Raw genomic sequence first — 26,531 nt, 5'->3', positions numbered from 1 at the left:
GAGGTCCAGTCAGACCAGGTACATATTGAGGTCCAGTCAGACCAGGTACATGTTGAGGTCCAGTCAGACCAGGTACATGTTGAGGTCCAGTCAGACCAGGTACATGTTGAGGTCCAATCAGGTCAAGTGATAAGAAAAACTCCTGGCCCTACCTTGAATATCTCTGAATAACAGAGCATCAGGATTGTGATCAATTCCCTTTCAATTCCAGTAAATTCAGGAGGTGAACTAAATTCCAATTCCACATTTTCCTAATTGAAAAGCATTAAGAATTGGAATTTCAGTGTACGTCTTGAATTGAAATAGACCCCAATCCTGCAGAGTACTGAAGTCAAAAGGTGTCCCTTGGTTTGATAACTTGTTGTTTCAGAAACATCTAGATTCAGAAACTTCTAGAGCTTCAATTATAGCTTGAGAAAACAATGGAGTCATTGAGAATCCTTTCTTTTGACAATCAAACCTGCCATTTGACAGCTGCTGATTTCCACCCACACAACATGGATAGTGCCTGTCATAACATGGCGAGTGTCACCATCCCTGCAGTACCATCAAGGGGGCATGATTCAGAGTGGGTCTGGCCACCAGAACACTTATCATTCCAGAATTCCAATGGGACATTTTTGAATGGCGATCACATATCTAGTGTGAACCTGTGAGCTAGACAGGCCGAGAAAGAACGAGTGAGGGAATGAGAGAGAGAGAGAGAGACTAAAAATGAACACCGCATAGACACTGAAGTACTAGAGGACAGTGACATGCCACCTACTGGAGTCACTAGTGCTGCAAACTGTCACAGACTCTGATGGTGACGGTGGGCCATCTTTATTTAGCACCAGACCAGCCTGTGGGTCGGCCCAGGGGACGGGCGGGGGGCTTCTGGCATGACAACCAATCACAACGAGACACTTGTACATAAACCAGAGAGCTGGAGAGTGAACCAACAGGAGGGAAGGAAGGAGAGCGAGAACCTGGGCCACGTTCAATAAAACCTGTTTCATGACTACAGAACACAACCCTTTTTTAACCCTTTGCTATAACATCACTGGTGTCATAGAAATTGCACTACCGTAAAAATGTAATACGTTTAAAATCAGATATCTGACAGTTAAACTGCTCTTAAATGCTAATGTGCTAGCTACACAAAGTGATAGTGACAACAAACAGAAACGAGACCAACTTGTAAAAAACGAAGTACAAACTTTATTATTCTGTCTTTACAAAAGGCACAAGCCTCTTCTTTATCCACCCACAAGTTTCTTCTTAAAAAAACCTCTAAATATAATAGCTTCTCAACGACCGTGTGGACTGACTGTCCAACAAAACATAAGACAACAGATAAAGAGGAGCTGGGGAGGAGAGGAGGGCGTGAGTGACGGAGAGGGAAGACAGGACGAGAGTCTTGTGTTGACTACAGACAGACAAAGAGATGAGGGACAGACAGACATGGGACAGGGGTTGTATTCACTAGGGCACACCGTAGCAATGGAAAATTAAAACAACTGTTTCTTATTGGGCAAGGTCAGGTAGTATCTCCCTGTTTCAGTCCATTTTCTTCCATTTGGTGCCTAATGAATACACCCAGGGTATATGACCGGGTCAGACACAGGGAAAGGGGGAAATACACAGCTGTGTGGTTTTAGTCTCACAACATATCAAGAGCTTCAGCCGAGGAGAGGCCCCCTTTTAGAAAAATAAGAGGAACCCTCTCCCATATATAGTACAGTAAGTGCTTTAGAACCGTAACCCCCCCATTCACTGACCCTGCCCACCTCACAGACAATCTGTTATGTATCTAACAGAGATATCGTATAGAAGATACACAACAAAAATCTATGGGACAGTGCTTGGCATCAGCAGAGGAAATGTTTGAACACAGGTACTGAAAAGGGGTACGAAAAGGTTTCTACGGACATAGCATAAAGCGTAACCAAACAAAAAAAATAACATTTTGTTCAGTAATCAATAGGACTGGATTGGAGGACTGCCCCCTCCGATCCAGATTATAAGGTTTATAGAGGGCACACCTCAAGAATCACTGACCATTTCCAAATAATGGAACTCAACATGGCTAAGTTGGTTTTCTTCCTGGGTGAACACAGTGGTCGCGTTCCAGGCTGACTACATTGCAGTCGCACTGCACGCAGCAACCCACGGTTGCGTGCCACTTCACCTGACTTTCCAGTCGGGCATCAGTTGGCGGTATCATTTGGTGGTAAGCTGATACAAAAACACCTATCCAGGCATTGTGAGGTTCTGGCATGCGACTGCAATGAAGTGGCCTTGAACGTGGCCAGTGTGAATCCACTGTAAATACCAAGAAGGAAGGATAGGAGGGAGATGCGTCTCATCTGTCCAGCAGTAAAAGGACTCCCTCTCCACTCAAAGGGAAGACATAAGGGACAATCAACAAATCAATCCAATTTGCCATCAAATAATTTCACATCAAAAACAACTATTTTGCGATTGGCCGTATTGTGGCCAAAAATAACCTCTGGGACAAAACCGTTGCTTTTTGCTCTTGAAAAGTGCCAGTTAAAGATGCTAAAGGTACTGGTGGAATCTTCTGGAATGTCTAAAAACAATGCATCCACATCTCCTTTTGGAAACCACAGCACACTAAAACAAAGCTTAAGCCGCCAAGTGTGTATTTATATTGGGAGGTTCTCGACAAAAATGTTACAGTATCAATCCCATTGAACAGTGTTCAGGCTTTCCCTATACATGTAGCCAGCCTCTACCTCTTTCTCGCTCTGACTCCAGGGTTGAGTTAAGGCTGGCCTCACAGTGCCTACCCTGCACATTAGAAGCTGCGTTATGGCAAACCGCTGCCCCTCTCTCTCTCCGCACACCCCAGGCAGCGTGGTATACTGGGTACAATCCAGATGGGCATATTCTGCACAATTTCTCTAAGTATTGTAAGGATCTGACAATCTGCACAGAATCTGGGTTTCTCTAACCCACCATGACTGTTCATGTGTCTGTCTGCATTCCCCCCTCACTCCACGGGATAGGAGAACCTCCAATACAGCAAGGTTTCAATCAGGTCAGCCTGGGAAAACTCAGGCTTTTGAAAAAGTGTCCCTGTAAACCACTGTCATATCTGGGGCACAACAAAACCACCATAGTCTTTACAGAGAGAATGATACATGCTCAAAAGCACAATAATAAAAACTGACAATAGCCAGGGATGCTAACTGGTGAGGGCCCAAAAAGGTGCCAAAACATTTTTTTTTGCACGGAGACACACTAGAAATCTGTGGAAACTGCTAGAAAATGTGCCTATTTTCAGAGTGGGGTTGTCACAATATCAACATTTTACTAATGACGTGATACCAAGCCAAGTATCACGATGCTGAGTAGTATGGTGATGCCACAGATACCTGCCCCCCCTCAGGACGGTTGTTCCTATTAGTGAATACATAAGAGTCAAATGCTCAGTCAACCAATATCATTGGCCATTAAGGATCTAAAGTCACAAACATCAGAGACATTTCCAAAACTTGGGGGCAAATGATGGGAGGAGCTTTATCAGATGGGAGGAGCTTTATCAGATGATGGGAGGAGCTTTATCAGATGATGGGAGGAGCTTTATCAGATGATGGGAGGAACGTTATCAGATGATGAGAGGAGCTTTATCAGATGATGGGAGGAGTGTTATCAGATGTGGGAGGAGTGTTATCAGATGATGGGAGGAGCGTTATCAGATGATGGGAGGAGCGTTATCAGATGATGGGAGGAGAGTTATCAGATGTGGGAGGAGCGTTATCAGATGATGGGAGGAGCGTTATCAGATGATGGGAGGAGCGTTATCAGATGATGGGAGGAGCGTTATCAGATGTGGGAGGAGCGTTATCAGATGATGGGAGGAGCGTTATCAGATGTGGGAGGAGCGTTATCAGATGTGGGAGGAGCGTTATCAGATGGTGGGAGGAGCGTTATCAGATGGTGGGAGGAGCGTTATCAGATGTGGGAGGAGCGTTATCAGATGATGGGAGGAGCGTTATCAGATGTGGGAGGAGCGTTATCAGATGATGGGAGGAGCGTTATCAGATGATGGGAGGTGCGTTATCAGATGATGGGAGGAGCGTTATCAGATGTGGGAGGAGCGTTATCAGATGATGGGAGGAGCGTTATCAGATGTGGGACCATTAATTGCACAGGAGGGTGTGTGTGTTCTCCTACAATATCAAACAGAGGCCTGTCCCAAATACAGGGCTTTCCTAACCCTGAACACAACCCACCTAATTACAGCGTGGAGCTGGATACACCAGCCTACCCTATGTGTACAAGAGCAAAAACACACAAAGGGTTTTAAAAACTCAAGACGTACCCATCGATTAGCTTATTCAACAAGCTAGATGCCAAAATGCCAGAAGCAACAGACAAAAGGGTGAATCAGTGTTACAGGTTTTTGTCTGTACTACCGATGGAACCAACATACTTTTTGTAGTTAGGGGAGTGTCGCCTACATAAATGTCTACTGGGAACCCAGCCCAGTAAAAAGTGTGATGGCGCTAAAAGAGAGAGGGAACTGTAAGTGCACTCCTCCTCTTTCCATAGTAAGCTTAGCTTTAGCTTTGTCTCCTAACAGCACCACTGAAATGAACAGACCTCTAGCTGCGTCAATATGGGCCTTTCTGTGCTGTCACGTTTCAGTACAATCCCTGTGATTTATCGACCACAGCCCCCGAGCAGAACACAAGATGAAAAAGAAAAATTGTAACACAAACTCTTACAAATTCTTTGTAAAGTACAACAGAAAAATGACAACATTTTCTCTTACTAAGGAGCCAAAAAGGTGTGTTGGAACTGATTCAGAATGTGTCTTTGAATGCTCACAGTGTCTCATCGCTCAGGGGAGATCCCCCTGGGCAGAAATATAGTGAAGAGATACAGGAAGTAGAAGACTTCCTGGAGAAATTATCTCTAGTATGGAGGGGTGTGGGGTCGCCTGGGACGGCTGTGCTGCTGGTTGGGGTACACCTGTCCTATCCAGGCGCGCTCTCCTGCTCGCTGGGCATATAAGTTGCTTGGTTGGTTTTGGAGAAGATGAGAAAGAGTCTCCATTGGACAACTGAGCCAAGGGACCGGGCTGGACCGGGGTGTGACACTTCCATCCTCAGGCAGCTCTCTGGAGAAGCAAGACCCAGAGAGGGAGTGGGTTGGATGGGTGCGTCGTGACCGATGGGAAGGCTGCTTGCTGCTTGAGCTATGTGGAACTGTCAGGTCAACCCATCACCTTTCTACTGATTTTTTTGTCCGGTTTGAGAAAAAGCAAGAAAGCAGAAAAGAGAGACAGAAAGAAGTGTGTATGTGTAATTATCCGGTTACAGTAGACTATCCTAGTTTAGTGTGTGTGTGTGTGTGTGTGTGTGTGTGTGTGTGTGTGTGTGTGTGTGTGAGAGTCTGATCCGTCTATCCAACCTAATAAATGGCCATATAATCAGAGTATTGTGGGTGTTGTACGGGACCCCCTCTCGTGGCCCCTGTGTGTGATGGGAGGCCTCAGGGCAGTGAGCAGTCCTCTGGCCCCTCGCTGTCGGACGCCGTGTCGGACCCCGCTGTGTCTGTGAGGGCGCGTCCCTGGGTGACGATCACCGCCCGGCGCTGCTCCTCCTCTCCCACCCTCTCCTGGATGCTCTCAATGTGCTGGATGGCCTGGAGATGGAGGGAGAGACAGATATGGAGGGAAGCAGAGTGAGTGACAAACAGCAGTGGCAGACGCAGTGACTACACCACCATCTGGTGTTCACATGTGGAAATGCATTGACAATTGCCACTTTTTATGGATACTTTCCATAGAACTACCAAATGTAGTTCTGACTGAAGAAAAATCTATCTGCAACATACCAAAGATAACGGTTGCATAAATTCAGAGAGCACAGTTTTTTCTCCCTGCGTTTGATACAACTACAATTTCTCCACAGGTGTTCTTCTTTGGCTCACCTGCACAATGGTGTCCAGGTTCTGGCGAGACGTGGAGGCTGTGTTGATGACAGAGGCCGGGCCCATGGTTACCACAGTGACGTGATGGTGAGGCGGGGCTTGTGCGGGGGCTGGGACGATGACTGTGGGGTGGTGGGTGGGGGCGGGGGGGCGACCTGGGGGCCAGCACCTGGAGGGGCAGGAGGATGAAGAGGTCACATAGATATACATTGTGCATGTTAGAGATACATTAGTCAGACTGCACGGAATCACAAATCACCTTGCATCCCAAATAACTACAGTGTATTCAGACCCCTTGACTTTTTCCACATTTTGTTAGGTTAAAGCCTTATTCTAAAATTGATTAAATTGTCCCCCCCCCCATCAATCTCATTAATCTGACAAAGAAAAAACAGGTGCTTCAACAAAGCACTGAGTAAAGGGTCTGAATACTTATGTAAATGTATTAATTTCAGTTGTTTATTTTGAATACATTTGCTAAAATTTCTAAAAACCTGTTCACTTTGTCCTTATTGGGTATTGTGTGTAGATTGATGAGGAAAATAATAAATGTTATCAATTTTAGAGGCTGTAACGTAACAAAATGTGGAAAAGGTCAAGGGGTCTGAATACTTTCTGAATGCACTGTATTCATGGGATCAAGATGAGTGATTCTGCACCTCTCCTTGCCCAAACCGATCCCCGAAAACACTGGTTGACACTCGAAAAGTAAATTTTTAGAAAGAGCAAGCCATTTGTTTCAGTCACCCTAAAACGCCACATGATGACTAACAACAGACTATATCCAAGCTTTATTATTTAATAACAAGGAAATACATCAGACTCATCTTCCCAACACCTCTTTCCTAGGAGCTTCTGCTGCCCTCTGGTGAACAACAATACAACTACAACTATGTTCCTCTCTACATTCTACAGCCTGAGCCCCAGTGACACTGCTTGTCATCATGCTGTTCCCTATTCAACCTGAGATGCCACCGTGGGGGAGGGTAGGAGGGAGGGTAGGAGGGAGGGTAGGAGGGAGGGAGAGACCTTCACCACAGAGACGGGATTTCTAGGGCCATATAAAATGAACAAAATGCATCAGTGATTCCTATTTTCCTTCAACTTTCTGAAGAGGCAACAGCACAGGAACGCCCGTGTCTGTGTGTGCACGTTTGTCTACCACTTCGTGTAGCCGCTAGTGATGATGCTAATGTCATGACAACCATCTTCTGGTAGACAGAAAAGGTTCCCAAAAACCGTATCAATTAAACGTTAACTAAAAAAGTAGCCTAAGCCTACCTGGCAGAATGATATCATGATTATTTGCATCAATCGAGTGGACATTTGTTTTGTAAACTCTGCCATCAAATGAACGCTACAGAAACATTGCTACCCAAACAACAGTCTCTGGCTGGTGTGCAGCTCAATTAAAGGGTAACTACACCCCAAAATCAACCTTTCTTTTTTTCCACACCTCAAAAGTTGTCTCCTGGTCTAAGCATTATTGTGGACTTACAACATCCAGTTGTGTTGTTTCTCTAGTTAAAACAAGTGTTATTTTGAGAGCAGAACAGAATCAGGCAAAAGCAATAACAACAAAAATATGGGACTAGAATGATTCCCGGGCTCTCAAGGATGTGACTGAAACGTAGTGATCTGTGCGCCGGTAATGGAGAGTCGACCGTAAATGTGTCAGAGTTGTTGACCACGGTAAACCTTGAGCTCAGCTATGTTATTCTCAGACGGGTGTTGTGTTGATGCGTTTCCACTGTGGCGATTTAGAGTCTTCCTGACGCCTCTGGAGACAATATTGTACAGTCGTGGCCAAAAGTTTTGAGAATGTACACAAATCTTAATTTCCACAGAGTTTGCTGCTTCAGTGTCTTTAGATATTTTTGTCAAATGTTACTATGGAATACTGAAGTAAAATTACAAGCATTTCATAAGTGTCAAAGGCTTTTATTGACAATTACATGAAGTTGATGCAAAGAGTCAATATTTGTGGTGTTGACCCTTCTTTTTCAAGACCTCTGCAATCCACCCTGGCATGCTGCCAATTAACATCTGGGCCACATCCTGACTGATGGCAGCCCATTCTTGCATAATCAATGCTTGGAGTTTGTCAGAATTTGTGGGTTTTTGTTTTTCCACCAGCCTCTTGAGGATTGACCACAAGTTCTCAATGGGATTAAGGTCTGGGGAGTTTCCTGGCCATGGACCCAAAATATTGAGGTTTTGTTCCCCGAGCCACTTAGTTATCACTTTTGCCTTATGGCAAGGTGCTCCATCATGCTGGAAAAGGCATTGTTCGTCACCAAACTGTTCCTGGATGGTTGGGAGAAGTTGCTCTCGGAGGATGTGTTGGTACCATTCTTTATTCATGGCTGTGTTCTTAGGAAAAATTGCAAGTGAGCCCACTCCCTTGGCTGAGAAGCAACCCCACACATGAATGGTCTCAGGATGCTTTACTGTTGGCATGACACAGGACTGATGGTAGCGCTCACCTTGTCTTCTCCGGACAAGCTTTTTTCCGGATGCCCTAAACAATCGGAAAGGGGATTCATCAGAGAAAATGACTTTACCCCAGTCCTCAGCAGTCCAATCCCTGTACCTTCTGCAGAATATCAGTCTGTCCCTGATGTTTTTCCTGGAGAGAAGTGGCTTCTTTGCTGCCCTTCCTGACACCAGGCCATCCACCTAAAGTCTTTGCCTCACTGTGATGCACTCACACCTGCCTGCTGCCATTCCTGAGCAAGCTCTGTACTGGTGGTGCCCCGATCAGCTGAATCAACTTTAGGAGACGGTTCTGGCACTTGCTGGACTTTCTTGGGCACCCTGAAGCCTTCTTCACAACAATTGAACCGCTCTCCTTGAAGTTCTTGATGATCCGATAAATTGTTGATTTAGGTGCAATCTTACTGGCAGCAATATCCTTGCCTGTGAAGCCATTTTTGTCCAAAGCAATGATCACAGCACGTGTTTCCTTGCAGGTAACCGTGGTTGACAGAGGAAGAACAATGATTCCAAGCACCACCCTCCTTTTGAAACTTCCAGTCTGTTATTCGAACTCAATCAGCATGACAGAATGATCTTCAGCCTTGTCCTCGTCAACACTCACACTGTGTTAATGAGAGAATCACTGACATGATGTCAGCTGGTCCTTTTGTGGCAGGGCTGAAATGCAGTGGAAATGTTTTTTGGGGATTCAGTTAATTTGTATGGCAAAGAGGGACTTTGCAATTAATCTGATCACTCCTCATAACATTCTGGAGTATATGCAAATTTCCATCATACAAACTGAGGCAGCAGACTTTTTGAAAATTAATATTTGTGTCATTCTCAAAACCTTTGGCCACGACTGTATGTCACATCAGTAGTGTGTGTATGTGTGCGTCCTCTGAACATATGTCAGTCATATCACTAGTGTGTGTTGATATGCGAGTGTGATTGTATGTCTCTCAGTCTCTTTCTCTCACCTGTGGGCTGTGGGCTGGGGTGCTGGCTCTCTCCTGCTGCTCGGAGTGAGTTCCTAACACATGTTCAGGCTGAGTACCACCAACCACAACACAGCAGACCTGAGTGGTTAACAGAGGTAGGACTCAGACTGGAGACCATAACACGGCCATTACTGAATATGCACCGTCATATCTATTATCTCTGCGCAACATTGCTAATGAGTATGGTCATTAAAGCCTTGGATTGGTCTTTATATACTGAACATAAATATAAACGCAACATGCAACAATTATAAAGACTTTATTGAGTATAAGGAAATCAGTCAATTGATATAAATTAATTAGGCCCTATTTTATGGATTTCACATGATTGGGAATACAGATATAAATCTGTTGGGAAAAAAAGGTAAGGGCGTGGATCAGAAAACCAGTTAGTATGTGGTGTGACCACCATTTGCGTCATGCAGCGCGACATATCTCCTTCACATAGAGTTGATCAGGCAGTTGATTGTGGCCTATGGAATGTTCCCCATACTCCTCTTCAATGGCTGTGCGAAGTTTCTGGATATTGGCGGGAACTGGAACACGTTGTCGTACACGTTCATCCAGAGCATCCCAAACATGCTCAATGGGTGACATGTCTGGTGAGTATGCAGGCCATAGAAGAACTGACACAGTTTCAGCTTCCAGGAACTGTGTACAGATCCTTGCGACATGAGGCTGTGTATTATCATGCTAAAACATGAGGTACATTTTATAGGCCTTCCAAATGGTACTATGCATTGGTATTCAAATAGATTGAATTTTACAGCCTACCGGTAGTGATGTTGGCAATGCAAGCACACTGATAAAGCCTGTTCATGTAGACTAACAGTAGCATTAATCTCACCCTGTCCATGTGGGCTACCGTAGCATTAATCTCACCCTGTCCATGTAGGCTACCGGTAGCATTAATCTCACCCTGTCCATGTAGGCTACCAGTAGCATTAATCTTCCCCTGTCCATGTAGGCTACCAGTAGCATTAATCTCCCCCTGTCCATGTAGGCTACCAGTAGCATTAATCTCCCCCTGTCCATGTAGGCTACCAGTAGCATTAATCTTCCCCTGTCCATGTAGGCTACCAGTAGCATTAATCTCCCCCTGTCCATGTAGGCTACCAGTAGCATTAATCTCACCCTGTCCATGTAGGCTACCAGCAGCATTAATCTCCCCCTGTCCATGTAGGCTACCAGTAGCATTAATCTCACCCTCGCTATGTAGGCTACCAGTAGCATTAGTCTCACCCTTCCATGTAGCCTAACAGTAGCATTAATCTCACCCTCGCCATTTCAGATGTATAAGGGTTTTGTATAGAGGTCGACCGATTAACTTCACTAGGGTAGGGGGCAGCATTCGGAATTTTGGATGAAAAGCGTGCCCAAAGTAAACTGCCTGCTACTCAGGCCCAGAAGCTAGGATATGCATATAATTGGTAGATTTGGATAGAAAACACTCTAAAGTTTCCAAAACTGTTAAAATAATGTATGTGAGTATAACAGAACTGATATGGCAGGCGAAAAGCTGAGGAAAATCCATCCAGGAAGTACTATTATTTTGAAAGGCTGGTTTTCCATTGAAAGCCTATCCACCATACAAAGACTTAGGACCCAGTTCACGATCTCTATGGCTTCTTCTACATGTGGCCAGTCTTTAGGCATTGTTTCAGGCTTTTACTCTGAAAAATTAGGGAGATACAGCACTTTCAATGAGAGGACAGTGGAAATTTCCAGACATGAGTCCAGCGTGTGATCGGGAGCGCACCTTTCTTGCTTCTCCTTTTCTATTGACGAAGCTTTTGTCCAGTTGAAATATCGATTATTTATGACAAAAACAACCTGAGGATTGATTTTAAACATCGTTTGATATGTTTCTATGAACTTTTATTGTACTTTTTGACTTTTGGTCTGGATGTTGAGAGCGCGCTTTGTGCCTTTGGATTACTGAACTAAACGCACCAACAAAACGGAGGTTTTTGGACATAAAAAGGGACATTATCAAACAAAACAAACATTTATTGTGGAACATGGAGTCCTGGGAGTGCCACCAGATGAAGATCATCAAAGGTAAGTGATTAATTTAATCGCTATTTCTGACTTTTGTGAGTCCTCCTTGGCTGGAAAATGTCTGTATGGTGTTTTGTGGCTAGGCGCTGTGCTAACATAATCACATGGTGTGCTTTCGCCGTAAAGCCTGTTTAAAATCTGACACAGCGGCTGGATTAACAAGACGTTTATCTTTAATCCTATGTATAACACTTGTATCTTTCACCAATGTTTATGATGAGTATTTCTGTAATTTGATTTGCCTCTCTGCAATTTCACCGGATGTTATTTGAGACAATGCATTACTGAACATAAAGCGCCAATTTAAACTGAGGTTTTTGGACATAAAGAGGGACATTATTGAACAAAACAAACATTTATTGTGTAACATGGAGTCCTGGGAGTGCCACCAGATGAAGATCATCAAAGGTAAGTGATTAATTTAATCGCCATTTCTGACTTTTGTGAGTCCTCTCCTTGGCTGGAAAATGTCAGTATGGTTTCTTGTGGCTAGGCGCTGTCCTAACATAATCGCATGGTGTGCTTTCGCCGTAAAGCCTTTTTCAAATTGGACACTGTGGTTGAATTAACAAGAAGTTCATCTTTAAAATGGTGTATAATACTTGTATGTTTGAGGAATTTTAATTATGGGATTTCTGTTGTTTGAATTTGGCGCCCTGCAATTTCACTGGCTGTTGTCGAGGTGGGACGCTAGCGTCCCAATGATACCAGAGAGGTTAATTGGAATGGCAGATTAATTAGGGCCGATTTCAAGTTTTCATAACAATCGGTAATCGTCATTTTTGGACACCGATTACGACCGATGACATTGCACTCAACAAGGAGACTGCGTGGCAGGCTGACTACCTGTTATGTGAGGGCAGCAAGGAGCCAAGGTAAGGTGCTAGCTAGCATTAAACTTATCTTATAAAAAACAATCAATCTTAACATAATCACTAGTTAACTACACATGGTTGATGATATTACTAGTTTACCTAGCGTGTCCTACGTTGCATATAATCAATGCGGTGCCTGTTAATTTATCATCGAATCACAGCCTACTTCGCCAAACGGGTGTTGATTTAACAAGCGCATTCATGAAAAAAGCACTGTCGTTGCACCAATGTGTACCTAACAATAAACATCAATGCCTTTCTTAAAATCAATACACAAGTATATATTTTTAAACCTGCATATTTAGTTAATATTGCCTGCTAACATGAATTTCTTTTAACTAGGGAAATTGGGTCACTTCTCTTGCGTTCCGTGCAAGCAGTCAGGGTATATGCAGCAGTTGGGCTTCCTGGCTCGTTGCGAACTGTGTGAAGATCATTTCTTCCTAACAAAGACCGTAATTAATTTGCCAGAATTGTACATAATTATGACATACCATTGAAGGTTGTGTAATGTAACAGGAATATTTAGACTTAGGGATGCCACCCATTAGATAAAATACGGAACGGTTCCACATTTCACTGAAAGAATAAACGATTGTTTTCAAAATGATAGTATCCGGATTTGACCATATGCATGACCTAAGGCTCGTATTTCTGTGTGTTATTGTCACGACTTCCGCCGAAGTTGGTGCCTCTCCTTGTTCGGGCGGCGTTCGGCGGTCGTCGTCACCGGCTTTCTAGCTGCCACCGATCCACGTTTCTTTTTCCATTTGTTATGTCTTGATTGTTCACACCTGGTTCCCATTACGTTATTATTATTTCCCTATTTAACCCACTGGTTCTCATTATGTTTTGTGCGTGATTGTTTCCTGGTTTTGTTATCCCGGCGTGGATATATTTGGCTGATTACTTTCCCGAGTACGTTATTTTACTCAGTTCTGTGTCCTGAGCCTGACTCCGTTCTCATCTCTGCACAACTGACACCTGACAGTTATTATATTATAATTAAGTCTATGATTTGATAGAGCAGTCTGACTGAGCGATGGTAGGCAGCAGCAGGCTCGTAAGCATTCATTCAAACAGCACTTTCCTGCATTCGCCAGCAGCTCTTCGCTGTGCTTCAAGCATTGCGCTGTTTATGACTTCAAGCCTATCAACTCCCGAGATTAGGCTGGCAATACTAAAGTGCCTATAAGAACATCCAATAGTCAAAGGTATAGGAAATACAAATGGTATAGAGAGAAATAGTCCTAATTCCTATAATAACTACAACCTAAAACTTCTTACCTGGGAATATTGAAGACTCATGTTAAAAGGAACCACCAGCTTTCATATGTTCTCATGTTCTGAGCAAGGAACTTAAACGTTAGCTTTTTTACATGGGAAATATTACACTTTTACTTTCTTCTCCAACACTTTGTTTTTGCATTATTTAAACCAAATTGAACATGTTTCATTATTTATTTGAGACTAAATTGATTTTATTGATGTATTATATTAAATTAAAATAAAAGTGTTCATTCAGTATTGTTGTAATTGTCATTATTACATACATACATATATACATAAAAATAACTAAAAAAAAAAAAAATCAAAAATCATAATCGGTCGACCTCTAGTTTGGTATCATGTTTTTCAAACGAGAAAGCAACAACAACAAAAACTGTTTCCTTTGTAATGGAACGCCAAGTTGAAGTCAATATTCTTTTGTTGACATCATGAAATGGTTTTACCACAACAAACTAGCCCAACACCCATCAATTGAAACGGTGGGAAACTCTCACAAAAACTGATCAGAAATAAAATCATTGGATAATTATATTGGAGCAGGAGAGTTTATAAATAGCCTACAATATTGTCAGGGACTTTTTAACGACCAAATTGAGGAAATTACTGATTTTCAACTCAAGGTTTTCCAGTACTTGATTTTCTGAGCTCCAAATTCAAGTACTTCAATCACTTCAAACACGCTGTGCACACCCTGAATACGGTGGTTCCTGACAATTACTTGTTGTGGTTGTGTGTCTTTGCTCCTACCTCCTCCTGTCTCAAATGCTCCTCCAGCATCATTCGAACAGAGCGCTCCTTGTCCAGCTGCTGTCTCAGCTCCACCATCTCCCTCCGCAGGTCCTCCGTCTTCTCCTCCTCCAAAATGTCTGGGGAACCGATCCCTTCATCCTTCTCCTCCGCCCCGCGCCTCCTCTTTGGGGAGGAGCCGCTGAACTCCTGTTGGAGCAAGAGAGGGAGCGAAAGGAGGGAGGGAGAGTCAGAGAGTAAGTCATGGAGGACTAAGATAGGGTTGATTTGGACTACGACGGGTGATTCCTTCCATTGCAGTGTGTTTGATGAACAGTCTATGAACTAAGGAATGGACACAGGAAAGTAAACTCAATTTTAAGTGCTGAGAAGAGTAGAACATTTCTCATCTACTGAGGCCAGATTACTATTGTTAAAAAACTAAGTAATGATTCTGAGCACAGTAGTGTGTCTAGAAAGCCACGTGCTGGTAGGAACAACTGCGTATCCAAACTAAATGGGGGGTGCACACTAGTGACACCAAATGATGACTGTGTCTCACCTGAATGAAGCGTTTGAGCTGGCTGTTCTGCTGCAGTAGTCGTGTCTTCTCCTGCTCCAGAGCGAAGATGTACTCTGCTGTCTGCTGCAAGATGGCCGCCTGTAGAGGAGTGAACACTGTTATAACTACGACAAAATTATACATAACAGCAACAACAGCCTCTTGACTGGTGCTGTAGCAGCAACAACAGCCTCTTGGCTGGTGCTGTAGCAGCAACAAGAGCCTCTTGGCTGGTGCTGTAGCAGCAACAAGAGCCTCTTGGCTGGTGCTGTAGCAGCAACAACAGCCTCTTGGCTGGTGCTGTAGCAGCAACAAGAGCCTCTTGGCTGGTGCTGTAGCAGCAACAAGAGCCTCTTGGCTGGTGCTGTAGCAGCAACAAGAGCCTGTACAACTTCAAAGGGAAGACTTGTCTAGCAACTTATCAGTACGTGTTACAGGTCTGCTTGACACTTTGTGAACCCCTTGTTCTATTACAGATTTGTTTAGTCTTTACCATGAAATCTTCATTTAACCAGAACCAGTCTTTTTGATCTGACATAACAGCTTCATATTTACCAATACCATATGTTGGTGTACAGGAAATCATGTGCGTAGTAGAAAAACAACATTAAAAAGGAATTAGTGCAGGTGCAAAAATAAGTGAACCCCAAGTTGCATTGGTTAAATCAAGTAGGTAAGTAGAATCAGGTGGGTAAAATAATTGGGTACCAAATAAACCAATCAAAGGAGAGATCGTTAGGAAAGAGTTTGGGCGGGACTCTGATAAATAGAGATAAGAAACCTGGCCAGTTTGGTGTTACCCATCCAGGTGAATGCAAAGCACACCATGCCGAGAGGAAAAGAGAGCTCAGAGGACATTAGAACGTGGGTAGTGAGAGCACATCAGTCTGGGGAAGGCTATAAAATCATCTCAAAAAGATTTGAGCTCCATCAGTCCACTGTGAGGCAAAAGAAGAGTATTTAACATGACAGCAACTCGGCCTTGAAGTGGACGCCCTTCCAAAATATCCCCAAGAGCCACAAGAACAATAATAAATCAGGTAAAAGCCAACCCAAATATAACATCTAGAGATTTGCAGGACCTCCCTTGCTGCATCTCATGTAACTGTGCATGCTTCAACAATAAGAACACTGAATCCAAATGCCATTCATGGGAGTAGAGGTCGACCGATTAATCGGAATGGCCGATTAATTAGGGCCGATTTCAAGTTTTCATAACAATCGGTAATCGGTATTTTTGGCCACCGATTTGCCTTTTTTTTGTACTTTAAAAAAAAACACCTTTATTTAACTAGGCAAGTCAGATTAAGAACACATTCTTATTTACAATGACGGCCTAGAAACGGGGGTTAACTGCCTTGTTCAGCGGGGATTCGTTTTTGCAACCTTCGGTTACTAGTCCAACGCTCTAACCACCTGCCTTACATTGCACTCCACAAGGATTAACAGGCTGACTACCTGTAACGCGAGGGCAGCAAGAAGCAAAGGTAAGTTGCTAGCTAGCATTAGAATTATAAAAAACTATCAATCTTAACATAATCACTAGTTAACTACACATGGTTGATGATATTACTAGTTTATCTAACGTGTCCTGCGTTGCATATGATCGATGCGGTGCCTGTTAATTTTCATTGAATCACAGCCTACTTCGACAAACGGGTGTTGATTTTAACAAGCGCATTTGCGAAAAAAGTACTGTCGTTGCACCAATGTACCTAACCATAAACATCAATGCCTAACAGGAATATTTAGACTTAGCCACCCGTTAGATAAAATACAGAACGGTTCCGTATGTCACTGAAAGAAAAAAATGTTTGTTTTCGAGATGATAGTTTCCAGATTCGACCATATTAATGACCCAAGGCTCGTATTTCTGTGTGTTTATTATATTATAATTAAGTCTATGATTTGATAGAGCAGTCTGACTGAGCGGTGGTTGGCAGCAGCAGGCTCGTAAGCATTCATTCAAACAGCCCTTCGCTGTGCTTCAAGCATTGCGCTGTTTATGACTTCAACCTGGGTGGGTATAATTTGCTGATCGTTCCAACAGGAATCTATTCCAAAAACTTTGTAAATAAAGGTTTCCAAAAAACAACGCATACAAAGTTGTATAGCGGCAGAATAAGATACCGGGTAGGGAGTGGTCTATTTCATTGCGTTTTTCACTCATCACGTTTATTCCGAAAAATGTCTGTCCTCACATGTCTGTTTGCCTATGGACAAACATTAAGAATAAGCTACGTTGTTGGTTGGCAACCTTTTACTTTACGTTTTTTTGGAACAGATTCCTGTTGGAACATTCCACAAATTATACCCACCCCTTCAAGCCTATCAACTCCCAAGATTAGGCTGGTCTAACCGATGTGAAATGGCTAGCTAGTTAGCCGGGTGCAAGCTAATAGCGTTCCAAACGTCACTCGCTCTGAGACTTGGAGTAGTTTTTCCCCTTCCTCTGCATGGGTAACGCTGCTTCGAGGGTGGTTGTTGTCGATGTGTTCCTGGTTCGAGCCCAGGTAGGAGCGAGGAGAGGGACGGAAGCTATACTGTTACAATGGCAATACTAAAGTGCTTATAAGAACATCCAATAGTCAAAGGTATATGAAATACAAATCGTATAGAGAAATAGTCCTATATAATTCCTATAATAATAATAATATATAATATAATAACTACAACCTAAAACTTCTTACCTGGGAATATTGAAGACTCATGTTAAAAGGAACCACTAGCTTTCATATGTTCCCATGTTCTGAGCAAGGCACTTAAACATTAGCTTTCTTACATAGCTGTAACGCCCTGTTACATTGGGTGGGCGTTCTGTTCTTTTTTCTAGGTTGGTTTGTTTCGTTGATTTTGGCCGTGTGGCTCCCAATCAGGCACAGCTGTAGTTTGTTGTTGCTGATTGGGAGTCACACATAAGTAGCCTGTTTTTCCTTTGGGTTTTTGTGGGTGATTGTTTCTGTCTAGTGCTTTCTGTTGAGAGTTTTCCTGACAGGACTGTTTTGCTGTCTTTGGTTTATTTTTGTATAGTGTTCTTCTTTTTTCATTAAATATCAAGATGAACACACATCCTCCGCTGCACCTTGGTTTTATTACGACGACAGCCCTTACATGGCACATATTGCACTTTTACTTTCTTCTCCAACACTTTGTTTTGCATTATTTAAACCAAATTGAACATGTTTCATTATTTATTTGAGGCTAAATTGATTTTATTGATGTATTATATTAAGTTAAAATAAGTGTTCATTCAGTATTGTTGTAATTGTCATTATATATATAAAAAAGAAAACAATCGGACGATTAATCGGTATCGTTTTTTTTTTTTTGGTCCTCCAATAATCGGTATCGAAAAATCAGAATCGGTCGACCTCTACATGGGAGGGTTGCTAGGAAGAAGCCTCTGCTGTCAAAAAAGAACCAAACTGCCCGTCTTAACTTTGCAAGAGACCACCTGGAGAAACCTGACGGTTTCTGGAAGTCCATTCTCTGGACCGATGAGTCCAAAATTGACCTTTTTGTTCACAATCAACACTGCTATGTTTGGCTAAAACCCAACACTGTCTACCACCAAAATAACCTTATCCCAACGTCAAACATGGTGATGGGAATGTCAAGATGTGGGGCTGCTTTTCCTCCTTTGGACCGGGACGACTTCACATCATTAAGGGAACCATGAATTCTGAGGTATACCAGGAGATTCTTGAACAGAACGTCATGCCATCAGTCAAGGAGCTAAAGCTGGGCCGAAAGTGGGTCTTCCAACAAAGACCCAAAGCATTAAAGCAAATCTACCAAATAATAGCTCAGGAGAAAGAAGATTTGTGTTTTGGATTGGGCAAGTCAAAGTCCTTACCTAAATCCAATCAAGATGCTGTGGCAGGACCTGAAGCGGACAGTTCATGCCAGACACCTCTCAAACCTCACTCAACTGGCTGAGTTCTGTAAGAAGGAGTTGGCAAAAATCCCTCAAAACAGACATCAGAGACTGATCACTGGCTATAGGAGACAGTTACTCCAAGTTATCGCTGTTAATGGCGGTGCCACAAGCTATTGACTGAAGGGGCTCACATATCTGAGCACACATCAAATCTGAGTTTCTGTTAAATAAACCACTTGTTAAATAAACAATGAATATATATATTTTTTTTGGTTCTGTCATTTACCTGGAATGTCTGTATTACGAATTGGGGTTTTTATGTTTATTTTAATATTTTATAGCAAAATAAATGACCAGCCCTGTAGGGTTCACATTCTTTCAAGCAGCACTGTAAATATCTAGAATTATATGTACTGGGAGTTGAACAGGCATGGCAATCTCCCTGTCCGTCTGACTGATTTCTATAGACTTTAACCTACTGTCCCACTATCCCTGTCTGTCTGATCTCTCTAGACGAACCTACTAACCCAATCTCCCTGTCCACCTGACTGATCTCTATAGACTTTAACCTACTGTCCCACTATCCCTGTCTGTCTGATCTCTCTAGACGAACCTACTAACCCAATCTCCCTGTCCGTCTGACTGATTTCTATAGACTTTAACCTACTGTCCCACTATCCATCCGTGTCTGATCTCTCTAGACTAACCTACTAACCCAATCTCCCTGTCCGTCTGACTGATCTCTCTAGACCTTAACCTACTGTCCCACTATTCCCTGTCTGATCTCTCTAGACGAACCTACTAACCCAATCTCCCTGTCTGTCTGACTGATCTCTCTAGACAAAACTACTAACCCAATCTCCCTGTCTGTCTGACTGATCTCTCTAGACAAAACTACTAACCCAATCTCCCTGTCTGTCTGACTGATCTCTCTAGACAAAACTACTAACCCAATCTCCCTGTCTGTGTGACTGATCTCTCTAGACAAAACTACTAACCCAATCTCCCTGTCTGTCTGACTGATCTCTCTAGACAAAACTACTAACCCAATCTCCCAGTCTGTGTGACTAATCTTTCGACTTGAACCTACTATCCCACTTAACCTGTCTGTCTGACTGATCTCTCTAGACCAGGTATTCCCAAACTGGGGAACGCACAATGCCGTCGGGGGTACGCCAAATAAAAATGTGATTCACATGTATAAAAGATTTAAACAAAATTTGAACAAACGTATTTATTTTGTCTTCACATTTTCAAACAGCCCATTTATATTTTCCAACTGGGCTATACATTTGGGCGAGTTTCTCTCTCTCGCCTGATTAGCCTTGTTTCACTGCCAAAAATAAAATGAAACCATCTAGTGTTTCAGTGAAATAACAACACAATGTCAAATACAGGTAGCCTTGGCAAATAATTAATATCCAATCACATTAACCGTTACTCTCTCGCGGGAATTCCACTAACGGTCCGTATGTAGCCAATTTCCGTTTGCTCGAAAATTGATAAATGGTTAAAAAAAGTTAGGCATGCGTCCATAGAGACACATACCAACTCTACTAGTAGTACTGCTACTACCAGCAGTACTACACCTGCACCCGTCGACGACACAAGTTGTTCTGCTTCCACGAGCACATCCAATGCTAGCATCAGTAATTCTACATGTTGTTAGCCCAGCTAGCATGGACACTGACAGTTGTGAATCTGATGCAGCCGAAGAGCTACTGCCCCCTTACCTGGGAAAACACCGAACAACAGACAGGGACGTTGGACCATCAAAGAGGTAAATATGATGAGAACTACATTGATTTGGGGTTCACGTATATTGGGAGTAGTGCCTTTCCTCAGCCACAGTGCGTTATATGTGCAAAAGTACTATCTCACAACTTGTCACGATTCCCACCGACGGTGGCGCCTCCTCCTGCTCGGGTGGCGCTCGGCGGTCGTCGTCACCGGCCTATTAGCTACCACTGATTCCCTTTTTGGTTTTCCCTTTTTGGTTTTGTGCACCTGTGTTTAGTTTGGTTAATTAGCGGGGCTATTTATGTTAGCTGGTCCGCTTCCGTGTTGTGCGGGATTATTTGTATTGTGACGGTTCATGTTCGTGTCGGCGCTATTTTACGCCGTGTGTACTTTCTCCCGTGTTTGGGAATATTTTGTTTGATGAGTGAGTGTACATTAAATACGCCACTACCCTGTACTCGCTGCTTCCTGTGCCTCATTCCTTCACCACGACTGCCAATCCGTTACACAACTAGATGAAACCTTCAATCTTGCGCAGACATTTAGAAACAAAACATGCCAATTTGAAAAATAAGCCGCAGGAGTTTTTTGAGCGAAAATTAAGACGACTTTTGAGTAGTAAGACATGTATAAAAGCAACAGATACCATGAATAAGAAGGGGCTAGAAGCGTCTTATATGGTGAGCTACTGAGTGGCTAGGACAGGCAAGCCCCATACTATTGTGGAGGACTTAATTCTTCCTGCTGCCGCGGATATGACTGGAACAATGCTGGGGGAAAAGGCCAAAAAAACTATACAGACAATGACTTCATCAAACAACACTGTTTCACAACGCATCAGTGACATTGCAGGAGATGTTTTGAAACAATTACTGCTTCGCATACAAGCCAGTGAATTCTATGCGTTACAGCTGGATGAGTCAACAGACGTGGCAGGCCTGGCACAGCTCCTGGTATATGTCCGTTACGTTTATGGGGGGTCAATTAAGGAAGACATCCTCTTCTGGAAACCAGGACAACAGGAGAGGATATGTTTAAAGTACTGGACAGCTTTGTGCCATCAAATGGACTTTGGTGGTTAAGATGTGTTGGTATCTGTACTGATGGCGCAAAAGCCATGACAGGGAGACATAGTGGCGTGGTAACGCCTGTGCAAGCAGTTGCTCCCGACGCCACTTGGGTACACTGCAGCATCTACCGAAAAGCTCTTGCTGCCAAGGGAATGCCTGACAGCTTCAAAGATGTTTTGGACACTACAGTGAAAATGGTTAACTTCGTTAAAGCAAGGCCCCTGAACTCTCGTGTATTTTCTGCATTATGCAATGATATGGGCAGCGACCATGTAATGCTTTTACAACATACAGAAGTGCGCTGGTTATCAAGGGGCAAAGTATTGACACATTTTTTTAATTGAGAGAAGAGCTTAAAGTTCTCTTTACTGACCATAATTTTCACTTGTCTGACTGCTTGCATGATGACAAGTTTCTCATATGCCTATCTGGATGTTTTTTCTCGCCTGAATGATCTGAATCTAGGATTACAGGGACTCTCCGCAACTATCAAAGTGCGGGACAAAATTGAGGCTAAGTTGGAGCTCTTCTCTGTCTGCATTAACAAGGACAACACACAGGTCTTTCCATTAATGTGTGATGTTTTTGTTTGAAAATGAACTCAAGCTTACGGACAATGTCAAATGTGATACAGCAAAGCAGTGAGTTGGGTGCGCAATTACGTAGATACTTTCCCCGAAACGGATGACACAAAAACCTGGATTCGTTATCCCTTTCATGCCCTGCCTCCAGTCCACTTACCAATATCTGAACAAAAGAGCCTCATCAAAATTCAGACAAGCGGTTCCGTGAAAATGTAATTTAATCAGAGGCCACTGCTAGATTTCTGGATTAGGCTGCGCTCAGAGTATCGCCAAGCCAGGAATCACACTGTTAAGACACTGATGCCCTTTGCAACTACATACCTATGTGAGAGTGGATTCTCAGCCCTCACTAGCATGAAAACTAAATACAGGCACAGTGTGTGGAAAATGATTTAAGGCTGAGACTCTTTCCACAACCCAACATTGCAGAGTTATGTGCATCCTTTCAAATACACCCTTCTCATTAACCTGTGGTGAGTTATTCACAATTTTCGATGAACAATAACGTTTTATATGTAAGATAGCTAAATAAAGAGCAAAATTATTGATTATTATTATATTATTATTTGTGCCCTGGTCCTATAAAAGCTCTTTGTCACTTCCCATGAGCCGGGTTGTGACAAAAACTCACACTCATTCTTATGTTTAATAAATGTGTCGTATAGTGTGTGTGTGGCAGGCTTATTACAATGATGGCAAAAAAACAACATTTGAGAGTGCGCTGATCCTGGTGCTAGAGGGTGTATGCAGCTGGAGGTTGAATGTTTGAAGGGGTACGGGACTATAGAGAGTTTGGGATCCACTGCTCTAGACTTTCACCTACTAACCCAATATCCCTGTCTGTCTGATCTCTCTAGACTAACCCAATATCCCTGTCTGTCTGATCTCTCTAGACTAACCCAATCTCCCTGTCTGTCTGATCTCTCTAGACTAACCCAATATCCCTGTCTGTCTGATCTCTCTAGACTAACCCAATATCCCTGTCTGTCTGATCTCTCTAGACTAACCCAATATCCCTGTCTGTCTGATCTCTCTAGACTAACCCAATATCCCTGTCTGTCTGATCTCTCTAGACTAACCCAATATCCCTGTCTGTCTGATCTCTCTAGACTAACCCAATATCCCTGTCTGTCTGATCTCTCTAGACTAACCCAATATCCCTGTCTGTCTGATCTCTCTAGACTAACCCAATCTCCCTGTCTGTCTGATCTCTCTAGACTAACCCAATCTCCCTGTCTGTCTGATCTCTCTCTCTCCAACTCCCTCCTATCTGACCTTACTAAATGTTCTCCCTCCATTTCCTTCTCTTTCTGACCACAATATGTGGTGGACTTTTCTGCCTTTATTGTGTCCTCTTATAATTTCATTAATGCACGTTGTAGTTTGCTACGCGGTTTTAATTTGTTGTTGTCTAATAAACCAGTCAAAGTCTGACCTACCTTGCTGAGTTTCTCTCCCTTCCTTTCCTCCCTCGGACCCACCTTGCTGAGTTTCTCTCCGTCGCTGTGGGGGATGAGCGTCTTGAGCGATTGGAAGCCGGAGTTGATGCTCTGCATACGCCGCCGCTCGTTGCTGTTGGCGATCTCCCGACGGATCCGCCGCTCCTGGTCGCGTGCCGTCTCCGGGGTCAGGGGAATGTTCGCCAGGCTGGGGGGAGGAAGAGAAGAGGTCGTAAGGTTACACAATAGAGGTCAAAGGTCCACAGTGTAGATATCAAGTGAGATCTTCAAGTTGACCTCTATTGGTCAGTTTTGAATGGAGTATAAATTCAAAACATGAATGAACCTACTGTGAGCAACAGCGCAGCTGTGTATGAACTATCAAAACAAGCCAGAAAACAAAGCTTTGCTGAGCTTTCAAAACAGAACCATTGTGATGGTCTATTTCGATGCTAAAAATACAGTAACAGCCATGTCATGTGCCATGCTTCCTACGTACCAAGCTGACTGTGCCCTGAGAAAACAGCATGAAAGTGCAGAACAGGCTTTGATGCTGTTTTCTTATAACACCCTAGCAGACGCTTCACTTTACATTTAAGTCATTTAGCAGACGCTCTTATCCAGAGCGACTCACATGGCCCACTGTACAACACAATGCTGACTTTCCTGCTAGAACCCCTGGCCAAACCCCATTGTTTCAGACCTCTGAGCCCACGGAACACAGCCTGTGAGAATTCCAACCATAAAAGCGTTTGTCACCCTAATTTGTTCAGCATGGCACCCACACAGATTCCATTTGGGATGGGAAATGTCTAATTGAACTTCCACATTCTCTGTATCTAATGGGAGTATCACTGGGAAGCTTTCTAGTAGCAAGGCTCTTATCAGTACTGACTCAGCTGCCTCAGAGCAAACACAGGGAACAATTGTGCCGAGACCGTGTCTGCTGTTTCCTTACATCCCAGAAACCAGCCAGCAAACACAGCCTCTGCCAAATCACGACTGGGTGGTAGTGAATAGCGAGCCCAGTCAGAAATACAACCACCATAGCTTGACAGACTAGGAACAGTATATTAGATGAGTTGCTTTAAACAGGGTCTCCAAATTATAGCAACATTAACATAATAAACATTAAAGTATTATCATAATAAATACATATTTCTAAGTGAGAAATCATGTTTGAGAATGTATTGTGGCCAAATTTGCACCTCAAAGACTATAATTTAGTGTTGCTTGCACAATTTTATGCAAAATCCTACATTCAGAATTATACACAATTCGAGAATAGAACTACATGTCCCAGACCACACTTTATCCTTCATCTCCGCCTCCCTGTCTACGAAAGGTTGCAAATGCATCGACTGGCCTTCCACTATACACACAACCTAATTAAAAAGACCACTATTAATTTCTCAATCGGTTGCGGAATGCCTCGCGGCGACACAATCAATTTCAAACGGTCCAATCTGTTTTAGTATCGCGTCGCCACACTACTGCGTTCAAAACCACTCATCTAGTCCTCCGCCATTACAACAATGCGACTGCTTCCTCTGTACATGCGGCGGCATGGCTGAGCTGCGGGATAAAAGACGCAGTGCATACCGTACTAGAGTGCACCAAAATGTGGCCAAGAATACCAGCGAAACTGCGATTTCGTTGTACAAATGTGATGACTTTAATTTTCGCGTGATTTTTTTTCATAAATGATCAGGAAATGTGAAGTTACTGGAGGGAAGACTACGACAGATCCCTCACCACTTTAGCACAAGCATGGCCGCACTGCCCACTAACTTCAGCGCGCTCCCCAACGAACTGAGCAAACAGTACCCTCTGGGACTTGTGGGCTAAACATGCATAACAAAGGTGCGACACCTTTGTTAAACATGTACTACCTCTCTTGCTCCTATGTAAATTAGTATACTTATCCAAAACATAACGTGACCGTTGGGAAAATATCAAAATAGCAAGGGATCTCTCGGAACAGCAGCAGCGTGGTGTGCATGTAACCACGTGGGGTATGTTTGTTAGCTATTAAATGTCTAGATTTCGCTAAAGTAACGGTATAATGAAGTTACATATGAATGTACTGAATCTTCTTCTACCTAATATGAGTACTTAATCGATATTCAATAAAGGTAATATTTGTCTCGCTCTCTGACAGTGGGTCGTGTACAGTACACAATAACATGCAGATCAAATCAAGCATGTTGCCACGCCACAGTCGCTAAGTGCGCACCACAAGCAGAGATAAACAAATTGTTATTATATAAAATAATGCGAAATAGTAAAAGTGCATACACACCTGCAAAGACCCCCAATCACTTCCTTCTCCGTTTTCCTAAAATGTTGCAAGGAGGGCACCTTCTGTGCTGGTACCATGAAATACTCCATGCTTTCCTCTCCAGTTGTGTCCCCCGGTTCAAATGAATTAACGAACAAAATATGTTTCAGGTGCAAATTCCCTCGTTCATAAATCTAGAATAATTTCATCATTCGGAAAATGCCTTATGTAGTAGCAGAGCACTCTGAGTTGTAACGTTACTCTACTTCCAGCTGATAGGGTTCCCTCGTTGTGTGGCGCTCTCAATCTCTCTCTCTCTTTCCTTCTGCATGTACGTGTATGTGTGTAGTTGCAGCTGATCGGATGTCTTTCAAGGCGGGAAACAGCTGGTAGGAATCACACAGCACTACCAAAAGCCTCCTTCCGCGGACAGAGGGACTGCATCATGTAAACAAAGGATGATTTAAATCTACACTGGAGGGGGCGAGGCACGAGTCTGGTGGATTAAATGATAGCCACAAATGTATAATTGTTTCCATTGAGTGATACCGATCACTGATGCCATATCTCGAATCCTAGTAGACTAATCTACAGTTAT

At 43.2% G+C, this 26,531-nt stretch overlaps 1 protein-coding gene across 1 annotated transcript; it reads right to left on the bottom strand.

Annotated features, from left to right (window-relative positions):
• Nucleotides 1-1,180: 1,180 nt before the first annotated feature.
• LOC106606492 (transcription factor AP-4-like) lies at nt 1,181-26,531 on the bottom strand. The gene is made up of 8 exons (XM_045721280.1): nt 25,955-26,531; nt 23,695-23,860; nt 14,940-15,038; nt 14,399-14,587; nt 9,405-9,503; nt 7,099-7,157; nt 5,947-6,115; nt 1,181-5,658 (listed from the first exon to the last, which is right to left on the bottom strand). Exons 1-8 carry the CDS (start codon nt 26,041-26,043, stop codon nt 5,506-5,508), a joined length of 1,023 nt encoding a protein of 340 aa, XP_045577236.1. The 5' UTR covers nt 26,044-26,531; the 3' UTR covers nt 1,181-5,505.

The sequence above is a fragment of the Salmo salar genome, chromosome ssa06, assembly GCF_905237065.1.
Source record: "Salmo salar chromosome ssa06, Ssal_v3.1, whole genome shotgun sequence".
Lineage (NCBI taxonomy): Eukaryota > Metazoa > Chordata > Actinopteri > Salmoniformes > Salmonidae > Salmo > Salmo salar.
The sequence above is the reverse complement of the archived record's forward strand: the minus strand, read 5'-3'. Positions and strand labels throughout refer to the sequence as shown.